This window comes from Limanda limanda, chromosome 12 (genome assembly GCF_963576545.1).
Source record: "Limanda limanda chromosome 12, fLimLim1.1, whole genome shotgun sequence".
Taxonomy (NCBI): Eukaryota; Metazoa; Chordata; class Actinopteri; order Pleuronectiformes; family Pleuronectidae; genus Limanda; species Limanda limanda.
Genome location: NC_083647.1, coordinates 8,184,056 through 8,197,247, shown reverse-complemented (window position 1 = coordinate 8,197,247; position 13,192 = coordinate 8,184,056). Strand labels below are relative to the sequence as shown.

At 42.4% G+C, this 13,192-nt stretch overlaps 1 protein-coding gene across 1 annotated transcript; it reads left to right on the top strand.

Moving 5' to 3' along the window:
• Positions 1-74: 74 nt before the first annotated feature.
• On the top strand, positions 75-5,526 carry qrsl1 (glutaminyl-tRNA amidotransferase subunit QRSL1). Its single transcript, XM_061082569.1, has 11 exons — positions 75-186; positions 998-1,157; positions 1,237-1,335; positions 1,418-1,514; positions 1,653-1,814; positions 1,942-2,117; positions 2,820-2,932; positions 3,337-3,529; positions 3,687-3,804; positions 4,493-4,698; positions 4,913-5,526. Exons 1-11 carry the CDS (start codon positions 163-165, stop codon positions 5,128-5,130), a joined length of 1,566 nt encoding a protein of 521 aa, XP_060938552.1. The 5' UTR covers positions 75-162; the 3' UTR covers positions 5,131-5,526.
• Positions 5,527-13,192: the final 7,666 nt, after the last annotated feature.

Here is a 13,192-nt window from a genome sequence, read left to right as displayed (position 1 = left end):
CCAGCCAATCAGAGCGCGCCTTACTGCCCTGCTGTCCAATCACAGGAGGTGCTGCTGGACAGTGGCCGCCAAAACAAACATGGCGGCTTCCTGCTGTCACTTCTGCACGCTGACTGAAGGTTGTTGTTAGAATTGAGGAGTAACAGCAGAACCAGTGTCAACATGCTCGGCCTGACGATAAAGGAGGTTAGTGGAGTGGTTCTCTGAGCTCAGTTCTCCATGTTGGTTGTTTGTGTTAGAGTTTAGCTAAACACTGTATCTTTTACAACTAGCTTCGGTTTGATTACAGCTTTAGACTCGTATTACTGGACTACATACTTTCTTTATGGAAACTTTATTACACAGTTAAATGCATATAGAACCAATACAGCTAACAAACTGTGTAATTATGAACTACAGTATTTACATGAGTCGTCGGCCCTGAAATGAGTCTGTGCTGTAGTAACGAAACAATGACACAATTTCATTTCATTGTGGCGGAAGCTTTGCAAAGACCTTTAAAGTACCAATGATACAGTTTAGTTTCAAGCGAATACCCCGTGTTAACAGACCAGCTTTAAAATGAACCTTGTGATTAAGTATTAGCACACTCTATTGTAGGTTTAGCCGTGATGCAGAATCACACCATTCAATGTTGTATGGTACATGACTCAACATGTCATATTTCGATGTGATCAGGTAGGGCTGGGCTATAAAACTGTTTCTATAATCATTGCAATATAATTGTCATCAGTAGCAATATAACACAAGTTCTATATATCCCACAGTGAGGAAGATGATCAAATAAATATTGATAGCATCATTACAACTGTAAAAGCGGCAAATGATCTGCACTTTTATCTGGGTGCCAGAGGGGAATATTTTTAAGCTTCCGAAGATTCTTATTGTATTAATAACATCTGTTATTTTCTATAAGGGTTCTGTGTCTGCTTTGAAAAGGCTTTTGGAGTAAATTAAGTTAGTCACTTTCCACTTCTGGTGTTTAATTGTTCTCCAGGTGTCTTTGGCGCTCAGGGAGGGAAGGATCTCCGCGACAGAGCTGTGTAGAAGGTGTCTGAACCGCATCAAGAAAACTCAACATCTCAATGCTTACATCACCGTGACAGAGGAGCTGGCACTGAAGCAGGCTCAAGAAGCCGAAACCAGACTGCTGCAAGGTGCGGACACATGGGTGTTCATTTTATTCTCTCCTGAGTGGAGTCACAAATGTTACAGTCTGACCTTGTCACCCATCAGGTGCCCCCAAAGGTCCTCTGGATGGAATCCCCTTTGCAGTCAAAGATAACTTCTGCACAGAGAATATCAGGACCACATGTGCTTCCAGGATGCTCAGAGGTAAATTAATTTGAGTTGCCCCCTCTTATATTTACAAGCTAATGTATCCAGTAATGATAACATGCCTCTATTTTTGCTACAGACTACAGTCCTCCATACAATGCTACAGTCGTCCAGAAGCTCATAGACCAAGGGGCTGTTCTGGTGGGGAAGACAAACCTGGATGAGTTTGCAATGGGGTAAGGCCGTAGTTTTATTATTTTACTAACAGCTACTTACAAATCCCAGTATATGTTCTTTATTGCTTGAGAAAAGCTGTTACAGGCGTTAACACCTGCAGAATGAGACACTTATCTATATATTTATTTATCTCAAAGTGCAGGGAGTACCGACGGGGCTTGGGGTCCAGTGAGGAACCCTTGGAGCTACGCTGCTCCCTACAGAGAGCAGACAGGGGCGTCACCGGACTCTGACTGGGTCATAACTGGAGGAAGTTCAGGAGGAAGTGCCGCAGCTGTAGCCTCACTCTCCAGCTACCTGTGAGGGAACAGAACCATGTTCACTAGTTCGGCCAAACTGTTAAAAATATATAAACAAAGACGTAAAGATTTGATTCAAAATAGTGTTTTCAATCGTAAATGAGATGTTTTGGTGATTACTTCGCAGAGCTCTGGGTTCAGACACAGGTGGTTCTACTCGTAATCCTGGAGCACTTTGTGGCCTTGTGGCCCTAAAGCCGACCTACGGTCTGCTGTCCAGACACGGTCTGATCCCTCTGGTCAACTCCATGGACGTCCCAGGCATTTTGACACGCAGTGTCAGTGATGCAGCCGTAGTCCTAGGTAGGAAAACCTTTTATCTGTCCAGCATCTGTGCATCAGTGCACAGATATAAGCAGTCTAGGCTTACTGACACCGTTCAGACCCTGGTATTAGGCCCAACCCTGAGTGATTCGATCACACATGGTCAGCTGTAAGAGCAAATGTGCCCTGGATACATCCTGAGTTCTTATCACACAGACCACATTCAGAGGTGGCACGCATGTGGTCACAGTCTTTAACAATGTGAATGCAAATGTGTCCTGGGCCACATGTGAAGGACCAGCTGAGTCTAGTAGCACTATAGAGCAATATTTTCATAGGTGAGTCATCATGTATATCCTGTCATAATGCTCCTGGTTTTGCAGTAATCGAGCAGTTATACACCAATACACAGAAGTTACAGATACAGAAGTGTGCCACAAAGGCTAGCAGGCAAACATTAGTATTTTCATTGCACGCTTGAAAATGTTAAAAAAGGAAATTTGCAAATCTTTCATGAGGAAAACAAATTACATTTCACTATGTTTGTTTGACCTTAAAGATACAAACGCCGCATTTTAGTGAAAAACACAGACACTGAACATTAAATTCTACACAGGGCACCTTTTATATCTGTCTGAGAATATGTGTCCTGAATAAATCAGTATAGCTGCTCATATGAGATACAGTACTTTCTTTTAATAGTTGACCTTATCTGGGAATTTGTTTTGAAATGTTGCACAGGTATCCTCCAAGGCCTTGATATTAGAGACTCAACAACAATCCCTCCCCCGTCATCCCTGGCCGAACTGCCCGAAGACTTTGACGTGAAGAATATCCGTGTCGGTATCCCTAAAGTGAGTTTGGCTCTGGCGTTAAGTTTCGATCTTTTGTCTGTGTTATCTCAGCATCACTGGCAACACATGCCCCTCACACATTTAGTCAGAGGGAACTTCCTCATTCTACCAGGAAAAACAAATCCAGGAAGTAAAATACTGATTTAAATACACAGAGGAAGACCACATGAAAAACAAAAACAAAAAACTTTGGAAGACATTTTTTTTTCTGAAAACAAGCTGTTGAAAGTATGAAATCCATTTTAATGAATTCTATTTCCAGGTTTTTAAATGACGTGTGGGTCACAAAGATAAATTCCTTGAACAGTATATTACAGTATGGTGTTTACAATTAAGAAGATTTAAACATTTTTAAATTGCCGAACTCCGTTGCATCAAGCTCCATGTCTTTCTGGTCTTGTCAGGAGTACCACGCCCCGGGACTGTCTGAGGAGACTCTCGCTCAGTGGAGTCGAGTTGCTGACATGTTTGAGAGAGCAGGGGCGAAGGTGGAGCAAGTCTCGCTCCCCCACACCCAGTACTCCATTGTGTGCTACCACGTCCTGTGCTACGCGGAGGTGGCGTCTAACATGGCCCGTTTTGACGGCCTTGAATATGGTATGAACCGGCCTCCAATATGGTAGATTTGTGGTGAGAAGCATTTTGCGGTGTGTCAAACCTCACGAGTTAGATTACACCAAATCCTATGTGTTGGCAACATGTCACAAGATGGCGATGAAGCTAATGTTATGGATTTCTGTCCCTCCTCTGTCAGGCCACCGTAGTGAGGTGAACAGCTCAACAGAGGCCATGTACGCTTCCACCCGACACGAGGGCTTCAACGACGTGGTGAGAGGGAGGATTCTTTCTGGGAACTACTTCCTGCTTCAACAGTGAGACAAACACACCGAACCCTCTCACACCATCGTTGTTCACTTCCCTCTGACTGTATAGAGCTTAATAGAGATCACCCCCTTTTAAACAGCTCTCGTTCTGAAAGTAGATTTCCTGTTCTTTTTCTCCATTAACATTTCAGAAAATCAGTTTTAAGTCTGCAACCAGGATGAATCCAGACCATAAAGCATTTGATCCTGGGGTAAACAAATAGTGGAAAGGCAAAAGTGCAAGACTGTTTACATAATTATTTTTAGAGTGAAGGAAATGCACATCCCATAAACCATTGCAAATGATCCTTTTCCAATGACCTCCAGTGCTTCTTCTTGAATTTGACCTTGTTGTGGTGACTTTAGAAAGGGAAATCATGGTTAATCTATATGATTTTATCTTGAATTGTGGTAAACTTTTCCAAGGTAACAGCGAGCACCACCATCACAAACATTGCTTTTACACCTGAGAATTGTGGGAAGTTTCTATAGTCGTCAGTGTGGGACTACATTGCTTTGACCTTTTCTCTACCCTCAGATCTAAGTCATCATGAGACTCCACAACTAGAGTGGAGCACTTTTGGTTATTTAAGTTGTATTTCTAAACTAAGGGGGCATACAAATTGTGTGGTGATGCTCTAATATTTCAAAAAAGTCCAGGATGAAGTGATTGACACAATCAGTCTGATTTTTCCAGGAGCTACCAGCACTACTTTGTAAAGGCCCAGAAAGTCCGGCGGCTGATAGCGGATGATTTCAAGCGTGTGTTCAGCTCAGGTGTTGACGTGCTGCTGACACCCACCACTCTGACCGATGCAACCCGGTACTCTGACTTCATGCAGGAAGACAACCGGACACGCAGCACGCAGGAAGATGTCTTCACCCAACCGGCCAACATGGCAGGTACGGAGAGCGAACCACAGCTTTAGGCGAATCGCAACATGTAACCTTTAACCTCAACACTTCCTTATTTCAGCTCAGATTAAGGTGTATCCAGTGTGTTTGCATTCAATTAAACCTTGTCCTGTCCAATCCTAACCCATAACTAACCTTAACATCTTTATCATTGTCTTCCCATGAACGATCATTCTTCTTCGGTCCCTCTTCTCTACCCCAGGTCTTCCCGCTGTGTCACTGCCAACCGCATTGTCAAGACGAGGGCTTCCCATTGGTTTGCAGCTCATCGGCCCCGCCGTCCAAGACATGAAGCTGCTCAGTGTCGCCCAATGGATCGAGCAAAGGGTTGGCTTTCCCTCCATCAGTGACCATGGAGACTCCAGCGAGAGCAGCATTGACACAAGAAGGACTGAAAGGGAACAAACTTCAGCTGCATAACGTTAACTGAGGACACAAAGAACCAAGTGTTGACTTGGTACAGGCTCATCATGACCTAACAGTGTGACCTTTATGGACATTCTTGCCTTCTGAGATGTCTTTTTAGGATGTTTTCATGAGGGTAATCTCCCTCGATCACATCCTACAGTAGATTGAAGTTTTCTTGATGGACTTAACATAATTACAGCGGATGAAAACCTAATTATTGAACAATATACATCATATGTCAGGTGGAGGGACGTGGTGTTCAAATGCTGCTGTATCTGTTGTCTGAAGGTAAAACGTTTATATACTTTGATGGAGCTGTACTTGTAAAGTGTGTATATTTCATTGTATGTTGGGGATGCTATTACACCCTGATCTCGGCTTTTATTGTCAAAAGTCTAAGAAAACAAATTTAAGCCAAATCGATTGTTTCAAGTTTGTTGTTTTCATTCAGCTCTCTTCCTTATTTTCATCAACATGAAGCTTGAAGAGATACAACGCAGGCTGAACCACAGAGGGGAACCAAAAACCTCAAAGTGTTGACATGTCAGCTTCAAATGCATCGGAATGAGAAATACACAGAGATCAGTACAGAAGCAGCATATCCAACGCCATCAAAACAACAATACTAGCTCAATTTGCCTGAATTAATGTGATACAGTCTCAATATTTTGACTATAGTCTTATTGACCGAGCTTTACACTACAACTTGTATTCGTCCTCTTACACACACATTCATACAGTGCTTTTAAATGCAGCACCTTTTCTATCACACACCATTCACACACTGAACAGCCGTCAGAGGCCATTTGGGGTGCAAGGACACTTCAGAATTCCAACTGGAGGAGGAGCCAGGTATCAAAACAGCGCCATTTAATGGTAGTTTACCTCTGCTGCATTTTCAGAAGATAAAGGCTCGTTTTAATCCACAAAGCAAAGAGCAACAAAGAGATGGATGGCCAATGGGCACAGGTGTCCACTGGAGGGCAGAGTTCAACTGCGTTAGGGAAAACATGATGTCTCCTTCCCTTTTTGACCTCTTGTCAGTATCTATGTCACCAGTCTAGACTTTGACTCAAACTTCTCTCTCCAATCCAGTTTGACAAACCGTTCAGCCATTCAAGTAATATAAACGCAAAGACATATTTCCTCTGCAGGTGTATGTGTGAGAAGAAAGGAACAACAGGCTGTTTCCACTGCCTTGAGATGAGTAACAACTTGCCATGACCAAACACCAGCCAAGACTAGATACTTTCCCTGACATACAAAGTCGATCCACATTAAAAGGCTGAAGTCAACTCAAGTGAAATTTATCCAGTCAGCCAATTACAGCTCTGGAAACTGGCCTAAAGTAGTGCCCATAATAACCTGCTCTCAGCTGACTCCAGTACAACATAATCCTGACCACTTTCCCCAGCAGGAGGGAATCTATACTTGATCCTTGTACTTAATTAATCCCAATACAAGTTTTCTTTTTAAGTACACAGGTGTAAAGTGTACTACATCATTTATTACATCTGATGAGTTTAAATGAATGTTGGGCTGCTAAAGCACAGCCCTTAAACGGGACATATTATGAAAATTCCACTTTTGAAGTGCTTCTACATGTTAATTTGGGTATCTGGCATGTCTACCGTCCCAAAAACTCAAAACAGGTCAATCTGAGGAGGGCTGTTTTAGACAGGGTAAAAAGGGTGCTGTTTTAAATTATCCTTGTTGTATTTTGACCAAATATGTTACAGACATTTCATTAAGACCCCAAGGAACCATATCAACTGTGGTAAAATGGACATAATATGTATTTTAACAATAGTTAACATGTTATAAATGCTGACCATTTGTTGAGTTGATACTGAACCAGCTTTTTTTACATGACGCATTTTTCCTGTTCCTGTACTATATACATTGCATTTCAATATAATGGGTCGTCTTTAACAAAATTGCAGTAGTCATAACTTCCTTCTGTATTATAGTAACAAAACAATTCAAATATTAAGTTATAAGTATTATTTTTAAGATCTAATCAGGCTGGTTTAATAACAAATAGAAACATTCGCAAATTTGATCCTTACTATGTCAATTTTGCGGAAGCTCTTGCTCTCTGATAACAAAGAAAGCCATATCACTGATCAGCGTCACTACATGAAGAAAACGTTGCATCAGTTCTGCTAATGTTCCTGTAACATGGGTATTTGAGGTAAAGGTCACTGACATGAAGGGTGATGCGTCACCTCAGCTGTTTTCAGTGTCTCATACACAAACAGAAGAATTCAGAGAGCACATACAGGCCTCTTGTTTCCTTTGACATTCTCCTGAGCGGATGTGTGGATTTGCAGGGTGCCCCCCCCCCTTCTCCCCTCTTTCATCCTCACTCCATCCCTTCCATCTGCCCGCCGCTTTCCAGGGCCTGTCATTTGATCCCAAAGGATGTGCTCTGACGAAAAGCACAGCCTCTTCACATAAGCCATGTCTCCAGCACATAGGACATGATTCTGTTTCTCCCTCATGGTCCCTGTAAGACAGCAAGACATGCCTATAATTTGTACTGGATAATCGCAGACACTGGTCCCCCAGTTATAGTCCTGCTTTTCACCCTGGACTACAAGACATTAAAGTGCTTGCTTTTCACTCTCGGGTATACTTGGGTTCCCCCTACAAGTGGGATATGTAACTCAACGTCATAACTCAGACTTTTGGTCCGAACCTCCCCTGTGCAAACAGCTGTACAGCCGTGCATTTGTTGACAACCTGACCGAGATGAAACCGGCAACCTCAGTATCCAAAGAACTACGTCAACTGACAATGGAGAGATTTTTCACAAATATCACCAAACTTAGCGCCTTAAACTCCAATTGGCTTCAGATAATACTAGCGAATCAACAACTTCACTAACACAACCCAACATCAAGCAGGCGAGCAAAAACAGCACAAGACATTGCAAGCATGCAACCTGTGACTTATTCCTCCAATGACAACCATGCCAGGTCCACATCTGTCTTGCATCCTTCAGCATCTTTTGCCAACAAAATGAAAACATGCTCCGATATTCGCTCTTATTTGGTTTCTTACTATGTCACTTCCTTTGTTCCTCTTCTTCATTTCCTCCAACAATGTCCTCTTTGGTTTCTTCAAGTGGATCTGTCATAATGTCACACTGAGAGTGGTGAGCCAGTTGTCTCTTATAGTTATCATTGTTTCAAGTGGGTTGTAATGGTCCAGCAGAGTAACAGGGTGCAGTTCCAGGCCTTAAGGGGGCGCTGTGGCATTGACAGACATGCCATTCTTCCCATTATACCTTTATGGACCATCAAAATGATTTTGGAGCCGTTATTCAAAGGTATAAAAAACACTTAATGTTGCTTTAAATAATACAGAAAGCCTCTTCCTGTATGAAGCACTACACTTTAACAGCACCATGAATCAATACCTCTCTGCAACAATATCAGGCAAAATAAAACATTCACTGTTTATTTTGAGCTAAAGTGTAACTAATCAATGAGTGTATGGCCAACTAACCCTGAAGGACGTCACACCTCATAAACCAGTTCCCTTCAGACGGCACAATGACCTTCATAGAGCTCAGCAAATTGAGATTAGACTCCACAGGAGAGAAGGCATCCAAACAGTGAGCATAGTTCTACTGGTTAGAGAGGGGGACTTTGTACCACAAATGACAAATCGTGTGTTTTCCTGGAAAAACCATGGAGGTGTTTTATTTTAAAGACATTAAAACAATCAACAACTGTGTGTGTAAGTGTGTGTGTGGGTCTGCGTCGTGTCGGCCTGTTTATCTTGGAACCAGATGATTAGTGACACAGCCGGGTGGTGCCAGGTGAAGGGATTTCCCAAACACACAGTTTGGTTCCTTTGGCTTTGTGCACCTTCCACAGATTAACCTGTGGTAGCATTAGCTCGGCATTCTTTTAAAAGGCTGTTTCAGATGTGTGTGTGTGTGTGTGTGTGTGTGTGTGTGTGTGTGTGTGTGTGTGTGTGTGTGTGTGTGTCTGTGTCTGTGTGTGTCTGTGTCTGTGTTCGGCTGCTGACCTGTTCAGGATGTACTCTGCCTGTTGTCCTGTGCTTGTATAACACAGGTCCCTGTGGGAAGGGAGGGAGGGAATGATGGAGGGATGGATGAATAGATGGATGGATACAATCTTTTTGCCTTAGGCTATAAAGAGGTAATATAAGAAGCATGTACTGTAAATGTAAAAAAAAGCTTTTGTAGCAGGCCTCCGCCCCCTCATCGGCCTCCTTTCAAATAGCCTGCTATTTGAACTACTACTACTACTTTACCAATATTGTGCTAAATGAATAACAGGGAATGATACTGGAACAGTGATAGTAACGATAAACCATTTGGGATGTTTTAATCGTACTTTTACATGAAACCTCAGTTGATTGTACAGAATAGAGGAATTTACAGAATTAAGAAAACAAAATGTGTTTTTCCAGTTTTATTTTGCCTAATCATGTTAAATCTGTCCTGTCAAGTATTCAGAAATATAACTTGTGCTTTTTCTTGACTAAATAAAAACCTTATTTTATGCAAATGTTTATCAGACAACAGAGATGCGTCTGCAAATTTAGTTTCAGTCCAGTCAGTGATACTCTCCAAAGCGTCCCACCCAAGTGGTAAATGGTCAGTAGTATTGACCACAAAGGCCGTGATCAAACCACCCACTCCACCTCCTGAGCCGAAGCCTCCCCAGAGTCAGTCGAGCGAATCCCAGGTGACATTTGGCGAGGGGGAGGGGGGTACCCTGAACAGGTCACCAGTGAGTCACACAGCCAACAAACAGACAAGCAACAATTCACGGCCACATTTACACCTACAGGCAATTTAGAGTCTCCAGTTAACAGGTCCCAGCTAACTGGGATTGGAAACGAGAACCTTCTTGCTATGAGGCGACAGTCCTAACCCCAAAAAAGAAATCCCCAAATAATTCAGTATTTATTATTGGAGGTAAGTTACTCACTTTGAGTAATCTAGCAGAATATAGCCTTGTTTAGCAACCACATTTGAGAACATTGTATTCTGTCCTTTGTGGGGAAGTTCACCCACTCCACCACTTCTTGATGGTTGCCACAGTAACAAGATACGCTGTCATTTAGTGCTCGCATTTGTTCCTCATTCCGAGGTTTGTTACATTTTCTCTTCCTAGTTGAAGTAGACCTTTGAAATAATTTTACACAATAAACTTGGTGTGAAAAACAGGAACATTGACGGTGTTAAAGTGACAAAACAGTCACAAAACATTCATGGTATTCTCTTTGTGTTATAGCTCAGGTCTGCGCAGGATGTGGTGACACAGCTCACACGAAATTCCACTGAAGCGATTATTGACGTCATGATGTCTCATATCAAGTCATCAATATGCATTCCTTTGGAATCAGAAGATTATATATTTTAAAAACAAATGGAAAACAACATGAAAGATGCTCCCTGTTGCTTTAAATGCAGTCACTCAGCGGCAAAACTTCTCTTCCCCACACAGGTCGTGTGGGTCTGAATCTGCAAAAATCAACAAATCCACACTATGTTACTCGGCCTTTTCTGTCATATTAAGATTTACTCCACTGATCTGACCATGGACTGACCAGAATATAAGGAATACAATGAGAAACTTTTCATGGAGTATGATTTTAAGAAACTCTGTACATTTCAGCAGCCTGTAACATGCTGAACACTGATGTTGGTTTTATTGGTCAGAGATAATATCTTGATTTAATCTCAAGTGAAGATACAACTTTGACGTGCATGAGCCATAAGAAACAGCTTGAACATTTAGATGGTGGCACTAAAGCACTTCAGAGACTGAAACCTCATTGTCTGAACTGCGCTGAAATGCTCATTCCTGATTTTAGTAGAGCGAGGTCGAGAGCAGGTGAAGGAGGGCTGCTCAGCTCTGGAGTGTCCTTCACATACCCTTCATTCCCCTTCCCCCCCTCCCTTTTTTTGATTCTTTCCATGTGCTCACTCTCCCGCACCCGACCAGCAAACAAACACCTAAACCCAAACTCTGGTTGCTTAGGTTTCAGGTGGACAGGAGGGTGCTTGAGTGGTCACACTCTGGTGGTTGACTAGAGAGGACTCTTCTCTGGATCAAGTGACCACACTATGGCCTTTGACATGTCATGGCTGTGATACAGGAATGTGGCTTACGACTATTACACAGTACAGTGTCAGAGGAAAAGTAAAGATGGAAGTCTTCAAACCAATCTGCAGTTTAGGTACCCGGTGAATAGGGAGATGGGGTCACCTGATAAGAGTCTATACCTCTGGAGCAGATAGGAGCTGGACAATGCAGCCTTTGTCACGTGAGCGGCGGGATGTGGTTCCCACAGAGATCAAGCGTGCATGTGTGCTCAGGTGGGGGTTACAGGTGAATTCCAGCAGCCAGCTGACAGAGAGGCCCTTTGAGGAGACCATGCATCAGGTACATAGGACTCACTAGAGTTTAGAACATTTGAATGCAAAAGTTTCACCTCATCCAGCAATGTCATCATTTCTCCAATCAAGGTGGTTCAACAGGGGTTTAAACGCCAGAAGACTCAGTTCATTGCACCAGGAGGCCGAAAAACTAGATTTAAATTTTCCAACGACAGAAGTGCCAACTTCACTTGAGCTTTAAGACTGGTGGTTAAACTAGTTTCTTGTCACACTGTATCGGCTCAGGGTTCCAGCACTGAGGCCTTTACTTGACTTATGGCAGATAAGGCGCTTTAGTTTAAAAGCAGCGTGATAATCCATCCAAGAAGCAATTGAGACGAACACCAGTGGATATACAGCTCAACACCATGTGCAACAAAGGATTAACAAAAAGGGGTCAATTTCACCACATAGAAATTAAAGCTTTTATTTCAGACAATTTACAAAAATTCAAGATCTAAAATGCACAATCATGTTTGTACATTTGTCACACATTTCCAGAATGCAATTTAAAAAAAAAAAAAACGTTCCAAACTGGTTTACAATCACTTTCAGGCTTAAAGGCTGCACCAAGTCTCCATGAATCACAACCTGTGCAAATGGAAATTGAAGAAGCTTTCCAACTAGTTATGCATTTATACAGGAAGTGGTACCTTTTTTAAACACCCCCACCCACCCCCAAAAGACAGCACCAGTGCCGACATGGTACCCACCCCCCCACGTAGTCCATAAAAGGGGCCCAGCTGAGAACAGCGGCAGGGCGTTGCTGGTTTCTGCACTCTAGGGTGAAATCCAAGACCCATGTGAAGGGGAATTTTTTTTATTTTTTATAAATATTTCAATAACATTTGGCCCCCAGTCAGTGCAGATAATCAGTCCGGTCACTGTGACCAACAGTGGAGCAGAGCGGCTCCCAGGGCCACGGGAAGCAGCAGCCCCAGGCCTCCAGTCCTCTCGGCGGCGTTCTTGTCTCCGGACGTGGAGTTCACTGACCCAGTGGAAGTCATGTTCATGTTGGGCCCAGGGGTACTCGTGATGTTGGTGTTGTTCTGAGCTAGAACCACCTGGAAAACAAGGAAATATAAAAAAATTTACAGGAACATCCAATTTTCTTCAGTGGCTTTACCAAATTGTAAGGTGGTGTATTAAAAGACAGTTAAATTTTTTAACTAAAATAAATGTAAGTTGGTTAAAGTCACCTGGGCTATTTTAAACTCTTAAAATAGTAAAAAAAACTGATTTGGCTGATCTAACCTTAAATTAACCACTCATGATTTTTGAATTAAAAATATGTTGCATAGGTGACACTATATTGTCACAGGCAAGTGAAACTACATTATAATTTCAGATCCTTAGATTATTGGCCCCACTAGAAGGGAAATGGTTCATGTTACAGCAGCACAGGGGATAGTGAAAAAAGAATCAGGAGACAAAAGTAACAGTTTGATAAATTAAGCAAATGTAACACATTCAAAAACATTACATGAGTCTGTATTGTAACTAGATGCGTTCTAGAATTATTCAGTTTTAATTAATCTACTGCTGAGTCATCCCCCATTTGCAAATGACAGCCACCTGTGGCAGAGGCTTTAAAATAAGGGTTCAATTGTTCTCAAACATTTTATCCCCAAACAAACAAAAGCTCAA